The sequence below is a fragment of the Oncorhynchus clarkii genome, chromosome 3 (genome assembly GCF_045791955.1).
Source record: "Oncorhynchus clarkii lewisi isolate Uvic-CL-2024 chromosome 3, UVic_Ocla_1.0, whole genome shotgun sequence".
Lineage (NCBI taxonomy): Eukaryota > Metazoa > Chordata > Actinopteri > Salmoniformes > Salmonidae > Oncorhynchus > Oncorhynchus clarkii.
In genome coordinates this window covers 24,441,662-24,461,757 of record NC_092149.1, presented here as the reverse complement: position 1 = coordinate 24,461,757, position 20,096 = coordinate 24,441,662, and the positions used below count along the sequence as shown (strand labels likewise).

Below are 20,096 nucleotides of genomic sequence, written 5' to 3'. Positions count from 1 at the left end.
TGTTCACACCTTTGTCCTCCATCTTTTCCTGTGCAGTTTGTGCCCTCCCTTTGTCATCCATCTTCACCTCTCTCTCCTTCCATCTCTTTGCCCCTCTTCACTCACCTCCCATCTCGTTTCCCTTCCTCGCTCACACTCGCTGTCACACACACACCCCCTCCCCCCCTCCTCCCCCTCTCTGACAGTCTCTGTGGTTCCACAGGCTGCACCTGTGTCTCATTACCACCGCTGACGGTGTTGAAACAAGCTTCCCTTTCTCCTCTTCCCTATCCCTCTCGTCTCCCCCTTTAGCTACTGCCAAGGCACATTTATCTCTGTGTGCTGAACAATTATCTACTTCTCGCTTTCCCATCCCTCACTTTCTTTCTCTCTCTCCTGTCCGTTCAGCCTGTCTGGTGGTTGGGTTAGCTAGGTGGTCGGTCGGGTGGTTGGGTTAGCTAGGTGGTCTGGTGGTTGGGTTAGCTAGGTGGTCTGATGGTTGGGTTAGCTAGGTGGTTGGGTTAGCTAGGTGGTTGGGTTAGCTAGGTGGTCTGATGGTTGGGTTACCTAGGTGGTTGGGTTAGCTAGGTGGTCTGGTGGTTGGGTTAGCTAGGTGGTCTGGTTAGCTAGGTGGTCTGGTTAGCTAGGTGGTCTGATGGTTGGGTTACCTAGGTGGTTGGGTTAGCTAGGTGGTCTGGTGGTCGGGTTAGCTAGGTGGTCTGGTTAGCTAGGTGGTCTGGTTAGCTAGGTGGTCTGGGTTACCTAGGTGGTCTGATGGTTGGGTTATCTCGGTGGTCTGATGGTTGGGTTAGCTCGGTGGTCTGGTGGTTGGGTTAGCTCGGTGGTCTGGTGGTTGGGTTAGCTCGGTGGTCTGGTTAGCTCGGTGGTCTGGTGGTTGGGTTAGCTCGGTGGTCTGGGTTAGCTCGGTGGTCTGGTGGTCGGGTTAGCTCGGTGGTCTGGTGGTCGGGTTAGCTCGGTGGTCTGGTGGTCGGGTTAGCTCAGTGGTCTGGTGGTCGGGTTAGCTCGGTGGTCTGGTTAACTCGGTGGTCTGGTGGTTGGGTTAGCTCGGTGGTCTGGTGGTTGGGTTAGCTAGGTGGTCTGGTGGTTGGGTTAGCTCGGTGGTCTGGTGGTTGGGTGCCTGGAGAAGGATGGAGGCCAAGCCTCTCCATCTTTCAACACATCTCCTGGTCTGGTGGTGCATTCAGCTTCAATCTCCTCTATCCATACATCTAGAATATTCAGTCATACAACAGGTCTTGTTGCTCCTCTCCCAGCCTGATTCAGATGGGATGGTACGAACAACAGAGAAAGTGCAGTACATACTGAAATCTAGAGAATGGTAGATGTATCATTGTATCGGGGTTTGTTAACTCCAGCTACATCTGCATGTTAGGACAATGCCATCCCCTTCCTCAAACTACGACTCACATAATTTACACTGAGTATACATAACAATAAGAACACCTGCTCTTTCCATGACATAGACTGACCAGGTGAAAGCTATGATGTCACCTGTTAAATCCACATCAAATCAGTGTAGATGAAGGGGAGGAGACAGGTTAAAGAATGATTTTTAAGCCTTGAGACATGGATTGTGTATGTGTGCCATTCAGAGGGAGAGATTTGAGGACAAAAGATTTAAGTGCCTTTGAACGGGTATGGTATTAAGTTCCAGGCGCACCGGTTTGAGTGTCAAGAACTGCAACGTTGCTGTGTTTTTCACTCTCAACAGTGTCTATCAAGAATAGCCCACCACCCAAATGACATCCAGCCAACTTGGCACAACTGTGGGAAGCATTGGAGTCAACATGGGCCAGCATCCTTGTGGAACGCTTGACATCTTGTAGAGTCCATGCCCCGACAAATTGAGGCTGTTCTGAGGGCAAAAGGGGGTGCACCTCAATATTAAAGGAGTTAGGTGTTCCCAATGTTTTGTGCCCTCAGTGTACAGCCGTTTAGCACAGAGGGTGGTCGTCTCACATTCACTAACACCACTAACTCTGATTACACCAAAGATACAGGCCTTATGAACAACATACTATTACAACACTGGGACATACAAACAAGCTGAGTAGTGTTAGTTCACCTTCCCACGCTGTGAATATTAATTTGTTCTCATTACGTCGCTAAGCTGCGGTTGTCACATTGGACACTGCATAATTCAACAAGGGGACGAGACATGTACAGAAGAGGGGAGAGGAGCTGTGGATGGGAATACACGTTCAACTATAGAAGTCTGAATCTAAATCTCATTACTATACTTCAGTCTCTAGAATGAGCTCCAACTCTAGATCTCTGCCTTATAAAGGCCAGTTCATACTCTAGTTACAACATTTAGCACTTTGGCAGTAGTATGAAATCAGCTTTAGTCCTAAGAGAGGACTTGAGAAAGTGTCAATCTTAGAATACTGAAACGGAACTGAACTAATTAATTGATGACATTGACAGAACACTAAGACGACTCAACGAACGCAGGAAGCCATTAGCCAAGTCATTAGTCATGTTTAGATTGACAGAACTGTTCAGCGTCTGTTCACATCCTGCCAGCCACCAAACCCACTCCATCCATGCATCCCTCCATATATACCTTCATTCATCCATCACTCCCTGTGCATGTAAATAAATATAGGCAGATTGGGAAACAGACAGAGAGAGAGAAAGTAGGCCAGAAATAGAGAAAATAAGAGAACAAGAGGGGAAGACAGATAGCGAGAGGAAAGTAGAGTTGAGCTGGGAACAGGAAGGAAGATGACTGTGGTTTTGAGGGTAGAGAGGGAGTCAGCTAGAAGGAATGAGGGGGGAGAGATAGCAAGGAAAAGAGGGAGGGAGCGTGGAAGGGACCTGACTGGTGCAGGGAAGAAAGCCAAAGGATTGAGGAAAAGGGAGGATGGCAGAGAGGAGGGTTATAGCTAGGGAGGACATCAATAATCTATGGCGGATAAAGCTATTCCGTGTTGGGAGGAGAGAAAGAACGAGAAAATGAGAGAGAGAATGAGAGAGATGCAAAAGTTGGTAGGTGGGGCCTTGGGGACATCTATTTAAAAGACGCTTGTGTTCGTTTAGAGAGCAGGGCGCCCCCCCCCCCCAACACTCCCTAGGCAATGTCTATTTAAATGTGGGTTTAAAAATCAGAGAGTGTTACAGCTCTAATCACGGCTGGCTGGCGTCACAGCACATTCCCTCTCTCGCTCTACCTTTCTCCAACGCCCCAAGCCCTCACCCGTCGCTCAGCATGAACACACACTCAAACTGAACACAAACGCACACCAAGCCCCCCTAGAAGGGCTATTGCACGACAGAGCTGAATTCATGAATCACTGAAAGACGAATCAGCTGCGAGCGAGTGAATGTAGGGAGGAGAGGAGTGAGAAAGGAGAGGGAGGATGGTTTCCTTTAAAGACTAAAAGTTAGGCAGATATCAGGAAATTGCCCCTAGCTGCCTACAAGGCCAGAACACCCAGGAGGGTACCCAGTGAAATGCCTGGCTCCACACACACACACAGAGAACAGCCCATAAGTAGCTAAGAAAGCCAGTCGACAAGCATGTAGGAGATACACAACACCAACACAGGAACTAAACACACCAACACACATGAACCAAAGTAGTGCTACCACCAACTAGCCACTTTCTACACCTGTTCCTCCAACTTCCATTTCCAACTTCCGCCATCATCCAGAAGGCGAGGTCAGTACAGGTACATCAAAGCTGGGACTGAAAAACAGCTTCTATCTCAAGGCCATCAGACTGTGTTAATAGCCATCACTAACACAGAGGCTGCTGCCTACATACAGACTTAAAATCATTGGACACCTTAATAAATGGAACACTAGTCACTTTAATAATGTTTACATATCTTGCAATACTCATATGTATATAGTGTATTCTATACTATCTACTGTATCTTAGTTTATGCCGCTCTGACATTGCTCATCCATATATTTATATATTCTTAAATCCATTCCTTCACTTAGATTTATGTGTATTGGGTATATGTTGTGAAATTATTAAATATTACTTGTTAGATATTGCTGCACTGTCTGAACTAGAAGCACAAGCATTTAGCTACACTCGCAATAACATCTGCTAACCACATTTATGTGCCCAATAACATTTTATTTGAGAGAGAGGCTGACTATTGTTTGGAGCTCCGCCTTTCCTCAGGGGAGCTGGATAGTCAGACAGATCTGTCCATTCACACAGACTGGACAGGAAGGGGGGGAGCTGGATAGTCAGACAGATCTGTCCATTCACACAGACTGGACAGGAAGGGGGGGGAGCTGGATAGTCAGACAGATCTGTCCATTCACACAGACTGAACAGGAAGGGGGGGGAGCTGGATAGTCAGACAGATCTGTCCATTCACACAGACTGAACAGGAAGGGGGGGGGAGCTGGATAGTCAGACAGATCTGTCCATTCACACAGACTGAACAGGAAGGGGGGGAGCTGGATAGTCAGACAGATCTGTCCATTCACACAGACTGGAAAGGAAGGGGGGAGCTGGATAGTCAGACAGATCTGGCAAGGTAGAGGAGGGGGGGCTCCAAGGTACAGGCTGCTCTGTGATGCTCTAGTGGCCTTGGGGAAGGGAAGGATAAGGAAGGGGAAACCGGGAAAGTTGGGGGAGGGAGGAACTGGGGACTTCACTAGGAACAGAATGACAGGCCTGTTTCAATAACAGTAATATATAATTAACCCACCAACGCCTGGCTGGCCCACAGTACAACAGTAACTTGATATAAAATAGAAGTAACTCACATCAAGGCAAGGTGCTGTTCTTCCCTTCCCCAAATCCAACCTGCTGTAGAACCCAAGCATGGTACATTTAGGGGAAGTGACCTGGCTAGACTTCACATCTGTGTATTGTGCTCTATAGCCCTTGTAACACCAGTGTCCTGAGAATGTGATAGGAGTTCAGAGGATTGAGTGTGGCCACAGCATCTCTGTGGGACAGGTTTGTCCTGATAAAACCATACCTCTCCCTCACAACCTCTCTCCCTCGCACAACCTCTCTCCCTCGCACAACCTCTCTCCCTCAGCAATCTGTGATTCAGCCCACCATTGAGCCTGAGGTTCTGTGAAAAAAAAGTGTGTGTGTGTTGGAGGGATAGCCGAGTGCCATTCTGCAGCCAGGGTGAGGGAGGGAGGAGGGAGAGGGCTTGAGATGATTGTTGGGAAACGTTGTTGTACTGTCGCAGCAACTTAACCTTCAAAAACAGCCTTCTGGGACAGGAGTGGGGGAGGGAGGGAGGGAGAAAAGGGAACATTGTTAGAAGGCAGAGAGAGACTGCAATATAGAGGCAGCAATACACCATGATGATAGGAAAGGCACCGTTACAAACCAGCGAGGGAAAGAAGCAGCAAAGAAAGGAGCTTGTATTGGCAGGCTTAAAGAGAAACTTCAAAGTTGATGTAGATGAAACAGACAGAGGGAATAAGACAGAGGGGGAGAGAGAGGCAGATGAAGGAGAGAGAGAGAGAGAGAGAGAAAGAGCAGAGAAAGAAGGGAACCAAAGACATTCAAATTACAGCAGGAGAAACAAGGGATGAGGGGAAGGAGGGACGGAAGGAGAGGGGGACACGGACTATAAGACAGGCGCTTACTGAACAGACGGATCAATTACGAGGACCAAATTACAGAGGAGGAAGTTAAGAAGCTACTCACAGGAAATCAACACACAGAGAGAGAGAGAGAGAGAGAGACAGAGAGAGACAGAGAGAGAGAGAGAGACAGAGAGAGAGAGAGAGAGAGACAGAGAGAGAGAGAGAGACAGAGAGAGAGAGACAGACAGAGAGAGACAGAGACAGAGACAGACAGAGACAGAGACAGAGAGAGAGAGAGACATGGAGAAGGAGGAAGGAAGATAAGGAGGGATAGAGAGTGAGACATGGAGAAAGAAAGGCAGAGAGAAAGAGAGAGAGGGTGGGATAGAGCTACAGGAGGTAGATTGGATTCATTAGTTAGAGGGCTGGCAGAGAGCAGAGGGATAGAGGAATAGGACTGAGTCAGAGACCCCACTGTGGCTGTGCAAGAAGGATGGGATCAGCTATAGTGTGTGTGTGGGGGGGGCTCATTCAACACAAAATTCTATTTAGATGAAGTGCCAAGACTATCTGTAGTAAACAAACACTTTGGTACACCCTGTTGACAAAACCCAGTGAGAGGAAAAGGCCAACCTGTCACTCCAGTCTCCTCCTATTCTGTTTTCTACCAGTCCTGGTGGCTGCAATGAATCTCAATGGTGATCATTCAGATAGGCTGGTTTTTTGTAGAAATTCAAGTTGAAAAAGGTCATCATGAGGTTTGCTTTGGGTGGCAGTTGCATAACTACACTGTAATTGACAGAGGTGACATCTCAAATGGCACCTTATTCCCAAATATAGTGCACACTTGACTAGGACCCATAGGTCTCTGGTTAAAATGAGTACACTATATATGGAGCCATTTGGGATACACACAGAACAAGGCAAACAGAGCTGGTAAGGTTGATAGCTGTGGGCATCAGTGTGTTGTGACTAATCAGAAATGCAGTCTGCCAACGGCCATCTTCCCTTTAATGTTTCTGAGATTCAGAAGAACATGGGGAAATAGAAGACAACACACTGTGTAATATCTCAGATTTATCTTGAACCATTTAAACATAACTGAATGTGCGGTTCCTGCTCCACTCTTATCTCTGATAAAATGTCCCACACTAAACAAACTCCCACTTCACTGCCTAAATGTCTTCCCTGGCTGTAGCCCAATAACACGGTATGTCCTCTCTCCTGCTTGAAATAACTACTTCCCACAAATCTAAGCATTGGATTGGTGGAGGCATAGGCTAGTGGGAGTTTACACCATACTTCTTATACCAGTCATTTCCATTTCCAATCAGGGAAGGGAAGTGAACAAGTGTACACTTTGGGAAGAAGGAGAGAACTGGGACATTAAATTCTTCACCATCAACAGCCCATAGTAGCATGTGATGATGTGGTTGGGTCTTAGGCGTGTCACCGTAAACAGGGTCCTGTCACAACTAAGTAAATATCCTCCCCTCCTGCCTGCCTGTCTAGACAGGCTGGTAAGTGTGATTTTGACCTTCTCAAAGTGAGTTGTACGGAGATGCAGAGAAAAGCCAACTGGGGGTGTAGAAGTGGAAGAGACAGGTTGTGACATCACGGATAACATACAACACACTAAGAAAAACCAGAAAGATGTGAGAAAAAAAGTGGAAGAGAATGGGAGAGCAAAAGAGGTGAGAACTGTCAAACTGACTTGGACACAGACAGAGAGAGAAAGAGAGAGAGAGGGGTTTGACGGAACTGTCAGTGCAAAACCTAAATGTTTTCAATAAAGCATAAGGACACTGCATCCTTCCCTGATCGATACAGGATCAATAACACAAAGCACACTCTCCATCTGGCCACATTAAGGTGACTGCTAATGACAACGGAAACATGCGTATGTCCAGCTATGACAATGTCAAGGGCCTCTGTGCTCAGTGCCATACAGATCGGCTGAGCGCACCACAGAGGATTTTACAGATGGAGAGACAAGAGGAGAGAGACGGGAAAGGGAGAGAGACGGGAGAGGGAGAGAGACGGGAGAGACAAGAGGAGAGAGACGGGAGAGGGAGAGAGACGGGAGAGGGAGAGAGACGGGAGAGGGAGAGAGGAGAGAGACAGAAGATGTGAAAGAGAGAAAGGTTAGAAATAAATGGTCCAACTCCATCAGTGATAGCTGGGTGTCACCGTTAAAGTGTCAGAGAGGGATGATGCTAAACTACAAATGAGTAGATCCTGCCTCCCTATCCCCCTCTCTCCTCCAAATCCCCTTATCCCTGTGCCAAGTTGCCACTGTGAGGAATTTAAAAGTATGATGTCATCTCCACTCTGCTCCCCCACTAACACTGCCCCCTTCTTTCCAACTGTACCTACCCCTCTCAGCCCCCTTAACCAGCAGCCTAGTCTTAGCGCCTTGGTTGGTGTTTTGGGTCCAGTGCTGTAAAGTACTCAAGAAAAAAATACTTGAAAGAACTACTTAAGTAGCTTTTTGGGGTATCTGTACTTTATTTATATTTTTGACTACTTTTATTTCACTACATTACCTTTAGAAAATATTGTACTTTTTACTCCATACATTTTCCCTGACACCCAAAAGTACTCGTTACATTTTGAATGCTTAGCAGCACAGGAAAATTGTCTAATTCATACACTTAAAGAGAACATCCCTGGTCATCCCTACTGTCTCTGATCTGGCGGACTCACTAAATACATGCTTCATGTTGAAATTATTTATACTTTTGATACTTAAAACCAAATACTTTTAGACTTTCACTCAAGTAGGATTTTGTCATTTTCTATGAAAGGCATCTTTACCTTCACTCAAATATGACAATTGGGTACTTCACCACTGTTTGGGTCACCGTTTCATTGGGCACAGCAGGAGTCTGGGTAACTGGTACTGTGAAACCATTGCTGCAGTGTTATGCCATGTCCTATTCAGGGGCTGCTCCTAGACTCAGTCGCTCTTGATGGGGGTGTTACCACTGTAGCTGGGTAATCATCTGGGACTGTGTCAAAGAGAATCTCCTACACCCAACATGGCAAGCTAAACACGGATTCTCTAAGGTACTGTGTTGAGTGTACAGAGGCAGGCAGGGAGACAGAAACGGGTGTGTGTGCAAATGTGTTGCTGTGACGAAGACATGTTTGATAGAGGAATGGATGATGAGGAGCGGTATCAGCATTTCAACTGATTCATACCATATCCAGCCTTGATAACATCTACAGATGTGTCCTGCTCTAGTTGGAATCCAACCTGACCCCAATGACCTCAGCGGAGCTATGATATTGTAAACCCTTCCACACCCATTCATCGTAATGGCATTTGGCATTCCTTAAAGGGAATGCCAAATGCTTCTCCCTTTGAGTGGATGGGATGCTCAAATCTGGCATCCCTCCCAGGAAAACAAACACTCCCAGTGGAGGATCTCTGAATGACCTCATCGTGAGCCGCCATGTTTGCTCCCAGCATGCATTGGGAGCATAGCCTGGGGGGGGGGGGGGGGCTGAACTTAAATGTATGTCGTTTTTTTCATCAGCCCTGATCCATCCATCATTAGTTATTTAACACCCTCTGAAAGATGCCCTGATCCATCCATCATTAGTTATTTAACACCCTCTGAAAGATGCCCTGATCCATCCATCATTAGTTATTTAACACCCTCTGAAAGATGCCCTGATCCATCCATCATGAGTTATTTAACACCCTCTGAAAGATGCCCTGATCCATCCATCATGAGTTATTTAACACCCTCTGAAAGATGCCCTGATCCATCCATCATTAGTTATTTAACACCCTCTGAAAGATGCCCTGATCCATCCATCATTAGTTATTTAACACCCTCTGAAAGATGCCCTGATCCATCCATCATTAGTTATTTAACACCCTCTGAAAGATGCCCTGATCCATCCATCATGAGTTATTTAACACCCTCTGAAAGATGCCCTGATCCATCCATCATTAGTTATTTAACACCCTCTGAAAGATGCCCTGATCCATCCATCATTAGTTATTTAACACCCTCTGAAAGATGCCCTGATCCATCCATCATTAGTTATTTAACACCCTCTGAAAGATGCCCTGATCCATCCATCATTAGTTATTTAACACCCTCTGAAAGATGCCCTGATCCATCCATCATTAGTTATTTAACACCCTCTGAAAGATGCCCTGATCCATCCATCATGAGTTATTTAACACCCTCTGAAAGATGCCCTGATCCATCCATCATGAGTTATTTAACACCCTCTGAAAGATGCCCCTGATCCATCCATCATGAGTTATTTAACACCCTCTGAAAGATGCCCTGATCCATCCATCATTAGTTATTTAACACCCTCTGAAAGATGCCCTGATCCATCCATCATTAGTTATTTAACACCCTCTGAAAGATGCCCTGATCCATCCATCATTAGTTATTTAACACCCTCTGAAAGATGCCCTGATCCATCCATCATGAGTTATTTAACACCCTCTGAAAGATGCCCTGATCCATCCATCATTAGTTATTTAACACCCTCTGAAAGATGCCCTGATCCATCCATCATTAGTTATTTAACACCCTCTGAAAGATGCCCTGATCCATCCATCATTAGTTATTTAACACCCTCTGAAAGATGCCCTGATCCATCCATCATGAGTTATTTAACACCCTCTGAAAGATGCCCTGATCCATCCATCATTAGTTATTTAACACCCTCTGAAAGATGCCCTGATCCATCCATCATGAGTTATTTAACACCCTCTGAAAGATGCCCTGATCCATCCATCATGAGTTATTTAACACCCTCTGAAAGATGCCCTGATCCATCCATCATTAGTTATTTAACACCCTCTGAAAGATGCCCTGATCCATCCATCATTAGTTATTTAACACCCTCTGAAAGATGCCCTGATCCATCCATCATTGAGTTATTTAACACCCTCTGAAAGATGCCCTGATCCATCCATCATTAGTTATTTAACACCCTCTGAAAGATGCCCTGATCCATCCATCATTAGTTATTTAACACCCTCTGAAAGATGCCCTGATCCATCCATCATTAGTTATTTAACACCCTCTGAAAGATGCCCTGATCCATCCATCATTAGTTATTTAACACCCTCTGAAAGATGCCCTGATCCATCCATCATTAGTTATTTAACACCCTCTGAAAGATGCCCTGATCCATCCATCATTAGTTATTTAACACCCTCTGAAAGATGCCCTGATCCATCCATCATTAGTTATTTAACACCCTCTGAAAGATGCCCTGATCCATCCATCATTAGTTATTTAACACCCTCTGAAAGATGCCCCTGATCCATCCATCATGAGTTATTTAACACCCTCTGAAAGATGCCCTGATCCATCCATCATGAGTTATTTAACACCCTCTGAAAGATGCCCTGATCCATCCATCATTAGTTATTTAACACCCTCTGAAAGATGCCCTGATCCATCCATCATTAGTTATTTAACACCCTCTGAAAGATGCCCTGATCCATCCATCATTAGTTATTTAACACCCTCTGAAAGATGCCCTGATCCATCCATCATTAGTTATTTAACACCCTCTGAAAGATGCCCTGATCCATCCATCATGAGTTATTTAACACCCTCTGAAAGATGCCCTGATCCATCCATCATGAGTTATTTAACACCCTCTGAAAGATGCCCTGATCCATCCATCATGAGTTATTTAACACCCTCTGAAAGATGCCCTGATCCATCCATCATGAGTTATTTAACACCCTCTGAAAGATGCCCTGATCCATCCATCATGAGTTATTTAACACCCTCTGAAAGATGCCCTGATCCATCCATCATTAGTTATTTAACACCCTCTGAAAGATGCCCTGATCCATCCATCATTAGTTATTTAACACCCTCTGAAAGATGCCCTGATCCATCCATCATTAGTTATTTAACACCCTCTGAAAGATGCCCTGATCCATCCATCATTAGTTATTTAACACCCTCTGAAAGATGCCCTGATCCATCCATCATTAGTTATTTAACACCCTCTGAAAGATGCCCTGATCCATCCATCATTAGTTATTTAACACCCTCTGAAAGATGCTTTGATAGGACGTGTCAGTTTAATGAATATGTAGAGATAAAAGGAGGCTATTCTCAGACGGCTGTGGTAGACAGGGAGGAAAACCACCACATCCTGAAGAAACCACCCGGCAAACTGCCTCACACACACACACACACACACACACACACAACTGGTTATTGAGATGCCATCTGACTTTCCGCATTAGGGATTCCCCAGACAAAGAAGACATCTTGTTCAACTGAGAGTAGTCACACACACAGTCAACAGTTCTAGAACACCTACTCAAAATGTTCTTTATTTTACTATTTTCTAATAATAATAGTGAAGACATCAAAACTAGGAAATAACACATATGGAATCATGTAGTTACCAAAAAAAAAAGTGTTAAACAAACCAAAATGTATTTTATATATTTGAGATTCTTGAAATCCACCCTTTGCCTTGACAGCTTTGCACACTCTTGGCATTCTCTCAACCAGATTCATGGGGTAGTCCCTTTTTCAACAGGACAATGACCCAACACACCTGTGTTTAGGTCCAGGCTGTGTCCAGGCTCCACAATCACCAGACCTCAACCAAATTGAGATGGTTTGGGATGAGTCGGACCGCAGAGTGAAGGAAAAGCAGCCAACAAGTGCTCAGCATATGTAGGAACTCCTTCAAGACTGTTGGCGAAGCATTCCAGATGAAGCTAGTTGAGAGAATGCCAAGAGTGTGCAAAGCTGTCATCTAAGAAAAGGGTGGCTATTTAAAGAATCTCAAATATAAAATACATTATGATTCGTTTAACACTTTTTTGGTTACTACATGATTCCATGGGTTATTTCATAGTATTGATGTCTTCACTATTATTCTACAATGTAGAAAACAGTAAAAATAAAGAAAAATCCTTGAATGAGTAGGTGTTCTAAAACTGTTGACCGAAGAGAGAGACACACACCCGATCATTCTAAAATGGTTGAAATACATTTTTTAAATCCTCAATATACACACAATACCCCATAATGACAAAGAGAAAACAGGTTTAGAAATGTTTGCAAATCTATTAAAAATAAAACAGAAATCATTTATTTACATAAGCATTCAGACCCTTTGCTATGAGACATTTTTATGGAACAGTTTCATTTAACTTATAGTCTTCATATCGCAAAATCAACGTCAGGTGGTTAATCAAAATTATATTTAAATGAAAATTATACAAATCTAAAAGTAACTATTACCAAGATGTAAAAATTGCCAAAATAAAACAAATTAAAACATTGCAGCCTGCAGGTAGAAAATATATATCCTAAAAATAACAGGCTACTTATGGCCTGTCTGCAAGGATCTAGAAACATTGCATCAACTAATAACTTGGTCCAGCCCTCACTCTGGACAGACACAGCTGTAGACTATTTTCCCAAGGGGAAAGAAGTAATCAGGTAAGCCTGTTTTATGACGTTTCCACCAGAGCAGAAACATTGTTTCCCCCTTTCATGCTGAGTGGTTAACAAAAGGGAGAGAGTTGGAAAGATTTTTCAAATAGGCTACATTGAGAAACCATTGTCATTCTCAAATGGATGTAAAAAAACAGACCTTGTGTACTTGCTGTTTGAGGCGAAGAAAATATTCCTTTGAGAAGTTACACAGTGATGGTGAGTTAAGACAGGCTACTAATTCTATCAGATCCTCGAATGGGCACATTTATAGGCCTACATCTGCATGCAGGCCAGGTAGCCTATAGGCCTACATCTGCATGCAGGCCAGGTAGCCTATAGGCCTACATCTGCATGCAGGCCAGGTAGCCTATAGGCCTACTTCTGCATGCAGGCCAGGTAGCCTATAGGCCTACTTTTGCATGCAGGCCAGGTAGCCTATAGGCCTACTTCTGCATGCAGGCCAGGTAGCCTATAGGCCTACTTCTGCATGCAGGCCAGGTAGCCTATAGGCCTACTTCAATGCACAATCAGGTGCGTGTCCTTACTCAACATTGACAGGAGTGCTCCAAACAAAAGACAACAAATACATTGACAACTCATAAATGGAATGCAATAAACCAAAACTTGCTCACAAGTGTAGTCTAGGTTGTGCGCTCTACAAACAATGTGTCCATTCCTCCGATGACAAGACTGTAGTAATAATATATATTGAATGCATTAACAGAAATTACCATAACCAAACAAACATTGTAGATTAGAAATGATGGGAATTAACAGTAAATGTACTACTGGTGACACTAGTGTGCCATCCCTGCGGCCACCGCAATGGACTAGTCCCATGAGACGGGCGTGAATCAGACAGCTGTCTCGTGTGCCATAATTATTTTTTTTGTTTTACATATGCTTGTCGAAAAAAATATATATTGGTTGACCAACAGCCTATTTACCAAACAATCGACTAAATGGTGTCAGCCCTACACAGCATAGCCTCAGGTTACACACCCTCATTTATCACTAGCTAGCGGTGTGTCAACTACTATTGCTCCTGCCTCCCAGTCCAAAAGCAAAACTTACAATTCAGCGACAAGAACTGCTGCTGACCGACCAAACTCTCCCTCGCTCTCTATACATCCCTCTCCCCTTCACTCACTCTCCATCCTGTCTAATGATGTTTGTTAAATCAACAACAACCTAGTCTGGCCTTTGATTTAAAGGAAATATGAATACAGAGAAAATAACCATTGTCTCTCCACATACATTGATTATAGACACGTGCATCAATAAGCTCTATGGCTTGACTTACTGTAGTAGGTCTTTTCATTCTATGTGGAATGTAGTTCATTGATGAACTGTTATAAACTGCCATAAAATGAGGATTGAATTAGAATTCCATGGAGGCAGCAGAGTCAGGGCCACAGGTGTTGGGCACCGTCCACACACACACACTTAGTATTACATTCACGACTGCATTGGGCTGTAAACTAAAAACACACATTTATGTCTGAATCAACTGAGGTTTACTGGTGATGAGGGCAACTATTGCTCTACGCTCTAAACAGGCCCTGCAGTGTGTGTGTGTGTGTGTGTGTGTGCGCGTGTGTGTGTGTGTGAGAGAGTGAGAGACAGGGCCATGATGAAGCCATACTAAAAGCAGCCAAAGCAAGGCTAACGAACACACACACACCTGACCTTTTCCCAATCCCCATGGCATTTGCAGCTCTAGAACAGAGGGGCAAGGACACCTCATTAACATAACACCTCGAGCATACAGACATTCATTGAAAAGTTCACACATTCAAAAAAAGGTTGCTTTTCCAATTTGAAATAAGACTAGTCTATTTCTGCAGCTTTGTTTTTGCTGTGTTTGTCTGGGAAAAAAAACATTGATTTAGATAAGAATGTTTCAATTATAGTCTCCCATCCCCTCAAAACACACATTCCACATTCTTTTATCCCTGAAATTACACCTCTTTCTCTCTCACCCCCTTCTCCCTCCCCCTCTCAGACACCCATAAACAGCATGGCCTTGAGGACAGAGGGAGAGGAGGGAGTGCGTTTGAATAAACCAATAACTAACGTCGCTCAAACAAAAGCGCTGGACAGGAACATGAAAGATGGTAGAAAATAAAAGACAAGAGAACAAGGCCCCCTGTATGTACTGGGTCTGGCAGGCGGGGGAGGGCGCTCAAGTGGTGGTGGCGGGGAGGACGGGGGAGGGGGGGGTCTGAATCAGTTGTTCATTCAGTCCTATAAACCAACTGACCTACCAACCATCAACAGACTGACTCCGAACACAATCCTCAGCCTGAACTGTCTCTGCATCATTCTAAAGAAGCCACCGGTTCCCAAATGGCTGAAGAGACCCATCAGGAGGATCTCAAGTGTCTTCACTGCTGGTCAGTGCACAAAGTCAATTTGGCCTAATGTCACATTTCTCTCTTCTTCCAACAGCGTGCGACTGTAGCCTGCTCTCTCCCCTGACCCTGCCAGCCCACCAGTCGCTCTCACACACACACCAACGCCGTTTACTCAGCCGTAAAGACAACGTAACCAGTCACAGCTGACCCCATAGCCCTATTTCAATATAAAACATCACCATGGTAACAGGGTTCAAGCCCTCCTGACCCACATAGGGCCTCCACCTCGTCAGGGGGTATTACAGTGTCGTTTTAGGGCTCAAAGTGGAATCCCATCCATTCTCTCAAGATAACTTAATTTTCTACGACATGTCTTTTATTGATTTTCATACTATAGAAGCCTACCTTAATTCAAAACAAATTAAACTCAATGTTATTACATTGTAAGCTGTGTTATGAGACTATATTAAATTGAAATTGATGAGAACTGAACTAAGCCTACCTTCCTCTACTAAGCTATTGAAACTCTTTTTGGTCATTTCCTTATAAACAAGATTTTCTTGGCTTAGCAAAGAACAAAAAAAAAAAAAAAAACATTCTCCCACAAAAAAACACAAACAAGGCCTGAACATTGTCGTGTAAGAGGCTCTTTCTGTAAAATCAGTAAAGTGAAGAGGGAGATTTTTACACTTGAACTGGTTAAACCAGCATTTTCCCTGATAAATATGGAGAAACCTTTTTATTTGCCACCGTTTTCCTTCCCCCTAAGTGCACTAGATGTTCTGTAAAATGGATTTGGGCTGAAAAGGTCCACGCCATAAATAAATCACAAAAGAAAATACATTTCTGGGCCGGATGATGATATTATTATTTTTGTGTTATGTACAATGCTCCCAAGTGACACAGCAGTCTAAGGCACTGCACCTCAGTGCTAGAGGCGTCACTACAGACCCTGGTTCGATCCCGGGCTGTATCACAACCGGCCGTGATTGGGAGTCCAATAGGGCGGCACACAAATGGACCAGCGTTGTACAGGTTAGGGTTTGGCCGGGTTAGGCCGTCACTGTAAAATAATAATTTGTTCTTAACTGACTTGCCTAGTTAAATAAATAAAATTAAAAAATTGTAATCAACTACAGCAGGCAGTACAGTAGGCCTCGGCTAGGCCACTACCCTCTCTTTCTGTGGCACTAAGGTTTCCTTAGACAGTGTTGACTTTTTGTATCCATGGGAAAGGAAAAAAATAAAGAAGTCTGGGTTAAATTGCCACTAAAAATAAATGAATATAGAGATTTACATTTGTTTGGGCCAACTTGCCTGATCACTCTGCAAGTGTAAGGAGAGAATCTGCACACCTGAGCACAAAGCCTACCACACCTGAATAAATTAACCTTCTGAATACAGCAAATACATTGGCAACATATTTTGATCTTTATATGCAAGTGTGACACCAAAAGTGGGCACAGTTGAGAAGTTAAATATAGCCTAAGCGGGAAATTTGTTGAAACAAAACGAATAGGTTAGGCTACTGTCCCCACCTAGAACTAGTTGGGGACAGTAGCCTGATTTTTCAGTGGGTGCTGTCCTACTATGCATCCAGGTACTTATTTGCAAGTGCTGGAGTTCTAGGTGAAATCATGACAAATAAAAAATAAAAACACAGGGACCTCCCGGGTGGCGCAGTGGTTAAGGGCGCTGTACTGCAGCGCCAACTGTGCCACCAGAGACTCTGGGTTTGCGCCCAGGCTCTGTCGTAACCGGCCACGACCGGGAGGTCCGTGGGACGACGCACAATTGGCCTAGCGTCGTCCGGGTTAGGGAGGGTTTGGCCGGTAGGGATATCCTTGTCTCATCGCGCACCAGCGACTCCTGTGACGGGCCGGGCGCAGTGCACGCTAACCAAGGTTGCCAGGTGCACGGTGTTTCCTCCGACACATTGGGTTGGATGCGCGCTGTGTTAAGAAGCAGTGCGGCTTGGTTGTGTTGTGTATCGGAGGACGCATGACTTTCAACCTTCGTCTCTCCCAAGCCCATATGGGAGTTGTAGCGATAAGACAACAATTGGATACCACGAAATTGGGGAGAAAAAGGGATAAAATGCACACACAATAAAAATTAAATAAATAAAATACTGCTGTTCAGGTGATTGATTTTTATTTGAACAGCAGTGTTTCCCTTTTTATTAGCCATGTTAGCTCCCCATTGAAATTACATGAGGAATATTGTTTTTAAAGACTACAAAACGGAATGTCTAGAATGAGCATTATGATGCATTTACATGACAGCAGCCAGGTTAAAATCCACAAAAAAATAAAAATGCAAGATTTGAGTTATTAGTCGACTGTTGATGCAGTCCCAAAATGTTTTGCATTTCAGAAGTAAAGTATTCAAGATATTGGACTTTCAAGATGCAGTGTCACCAGCCACATCAGCATGCAGAGCAAAATACATCATATGATGCAAAACGTGACACTTTGCTTTTTGAAAGTCCAATATCTTAAACTTGACTGCTGACATGCAAAACATTTAGAAAAATACCAAAATATAGTTTGAATGGATTTTTACTTTAACATTATATGGTGAATATTTAAACAATACTATGAACTGTATGTTTAGAATTAGAAAAATTCTCAGTTGGTCTAACTAATTATAAACTGGGTGGTTCGAGCCCTGAATGCTGATTGGCTGAAGCCCGTGGTATATCAGGCTGTATACCACGGGTATGACATGTATTTTTACTGCTCTAATTACGTTGGTAACCAGTTTATAATAGCAATAAAGCACCTCGGGGGTTTGTGGTGTATGGCCAATATACCACGGCTGCCTGCTATGGCGGACGCACGGTCTTCTCAGCATATAAGGGCTGTATCCAGGCACTCCGCGTTGCGTCTCGAAATAATAACATCCCTTAGCGGTGGTATATTGGACCTATACCACACCTCTCGGGCCTTATTTCTTAAATATATGGCTCTGGGCACAGGTGTTTATTAAAAATGCACAGGCCACAAGGACGCTATCAAGTGTGATACTGCAGCCTCGAACACTTTTTGTTGTTGGTGGCAACTAGGCTACACCCTGTTGCTGCACTGTTTACATTAAAAGCTATTTCTAACCCAATGTATGTGTTGTGAACTGGAACTAATTGAGGATGATGATAGAGGAAATAAAAGGCGCAGGGGGACGTAAGGAATTGAAGGAGAAGCGTGGTCCTGGGGAAAGAGGATCAAGGACACGCAACAGCGCTAGGGTTGTATTTGGAACAGAACAAGTGACAATGCACCTGCTGGCACCAGAGAGAAACATATACTTCGATTGCTAACTGAGCCACACCTTAAGAGCAAAAACACCGCGTAGCCTACTTTACGCCGAAACTCTGGTTACCGAGTGAGATAGTGTCACGGTCAGAAAATAGTCTAGTCAAATTAGTTGAGGGACACAATTAGACTTTGTTTATTCATAATTTATTTCACGACCGTAAGAAGGAAAATGTTAGCCTGAAAAAAAACGTTAAGACCTAGTGTACACCTGCACGTTGATTGGATCTTAACTGAAACCTCCCCAGCAGGTGACACAACCAACCGATCCGTGGTTAGAGTATAAGATAACGTAGGCTGCTGGTGAATTTATGGTTGTTTTGGAAATATGTTTGTCTTACCTTGAAAAGTCAGCAACGTGACCACGCTGAACAGTCCGATCATTTTTGTGAAGTCATGCCAATGTCGAGCGTCTTCTCTCGCCATGCTGTCTGTGCTCTGATTTAAATTAATCTTATGTCGTTGATTTAAAAAAAACCTCTATCCGTGTCTTTTCCCGGTTTGAACTTAATCGTCAACTAATCAGAAGTCAGTTTTCAAACGTCCTTCACTGACTGCGCGTCTTTCAGAGCCTGTTAAAAATGATATAAATCATGTCCAAGCGATGCTGACAAGAAACTCACAAATGTATTTTTCTCGCTTAGCTAAAAATGTGTTTTGTGGATTGGACTGCGTGCGCTCTTCAACTATTTCCACACTGCGGAGAGATCGCTACTGGGTGTGATGTCATGGACTATCCCTAGGCAACGTCACAGTTCCTTGAAATCAAACGATATGTGACTGGAGTTTAGAAACTCCCAAAAGGATGAGAATATTGAGGAATTATACTTTTTAAAAGATTGTGTTATCCAAAACGGAAACCTTGTTGATTTACAGCAGACTGGACAACATAGTTAATAGGGCGCACACTTACATTTGTTTAGCCTCAAGGCGAGCTGCCTTGCCTGTATTTTACAAAAAATAAACTAGGCATATTCGTCAATTTTCTACTCTTCAGTTTTCTACTGTCTTTTTATTTTAAATAAAAACATTTTGATAGAGGATGCTACAAACTTCAAGTTTTGATTTAGAAAAAAAAATCTACCCGTAATGTGTAGGCTAATTTAGGGGAAAGTACACCCTCTCCAATATTTTACACTGATTAGGTCAATTGTAATACATGTACCATTCAATTATCGAATTCTATGCACAACAGCCCAGCAGTGGTGGAATGAGGCAAATGGATGATTATTGCGCCCTCTGCTGTTTGGCTCTAACATCCCACAATCATGACACTACTCAAGTGTCGCAATACAATTAACACTGGAACAAACGTTACAATCCAATAACCACTAACATTGATTTCACAATCAAAATCTTTGACGCAGATGTCACAATCAAATGATGACACTCAGGTGTGATTCTAAAGATTTTGATTAGCTGTATTAAAACAGGGC

The 20,096-nt window shown here is 43.9% G+C and overlaps 1 protein-coding gene across 4 annotated transcripts in view; it reads right to left on the bottom strand.

Moving 5' to 3' along the window:
- LOC139391597 (nectin-2-like) overlaps nucleotides 1–19,382 on the bottom strand; it is a 101,061-nt gene extending 81,679 nt beyond the window's left edge. For 2 of the 4 annotated variants that reach the window (XR_011629584.1, XM_071138972.1), the window contains exon 1: nucleotides 19,002–19,376. Coding sequence is in view for 2 of the 4 variants with exons in the window: in XM_071138972.1 (XP_070995073.1) it covers nucleotides 19,002–19,086 (85 nt within the window). In the remaining 2 variants the exon portion in view is untranslated. Of the gene's footprint in view, nucleotides 1–19,001 lie in introns of all 4 variants that reach the window. The other 2 variants (XM_071138985.1, XM_071138980.1) reach the window with 2 other exon arrangements.
- Between the last annotated feature and the right edge of the window lie 714 nt (nucleotides 19,383–20,096).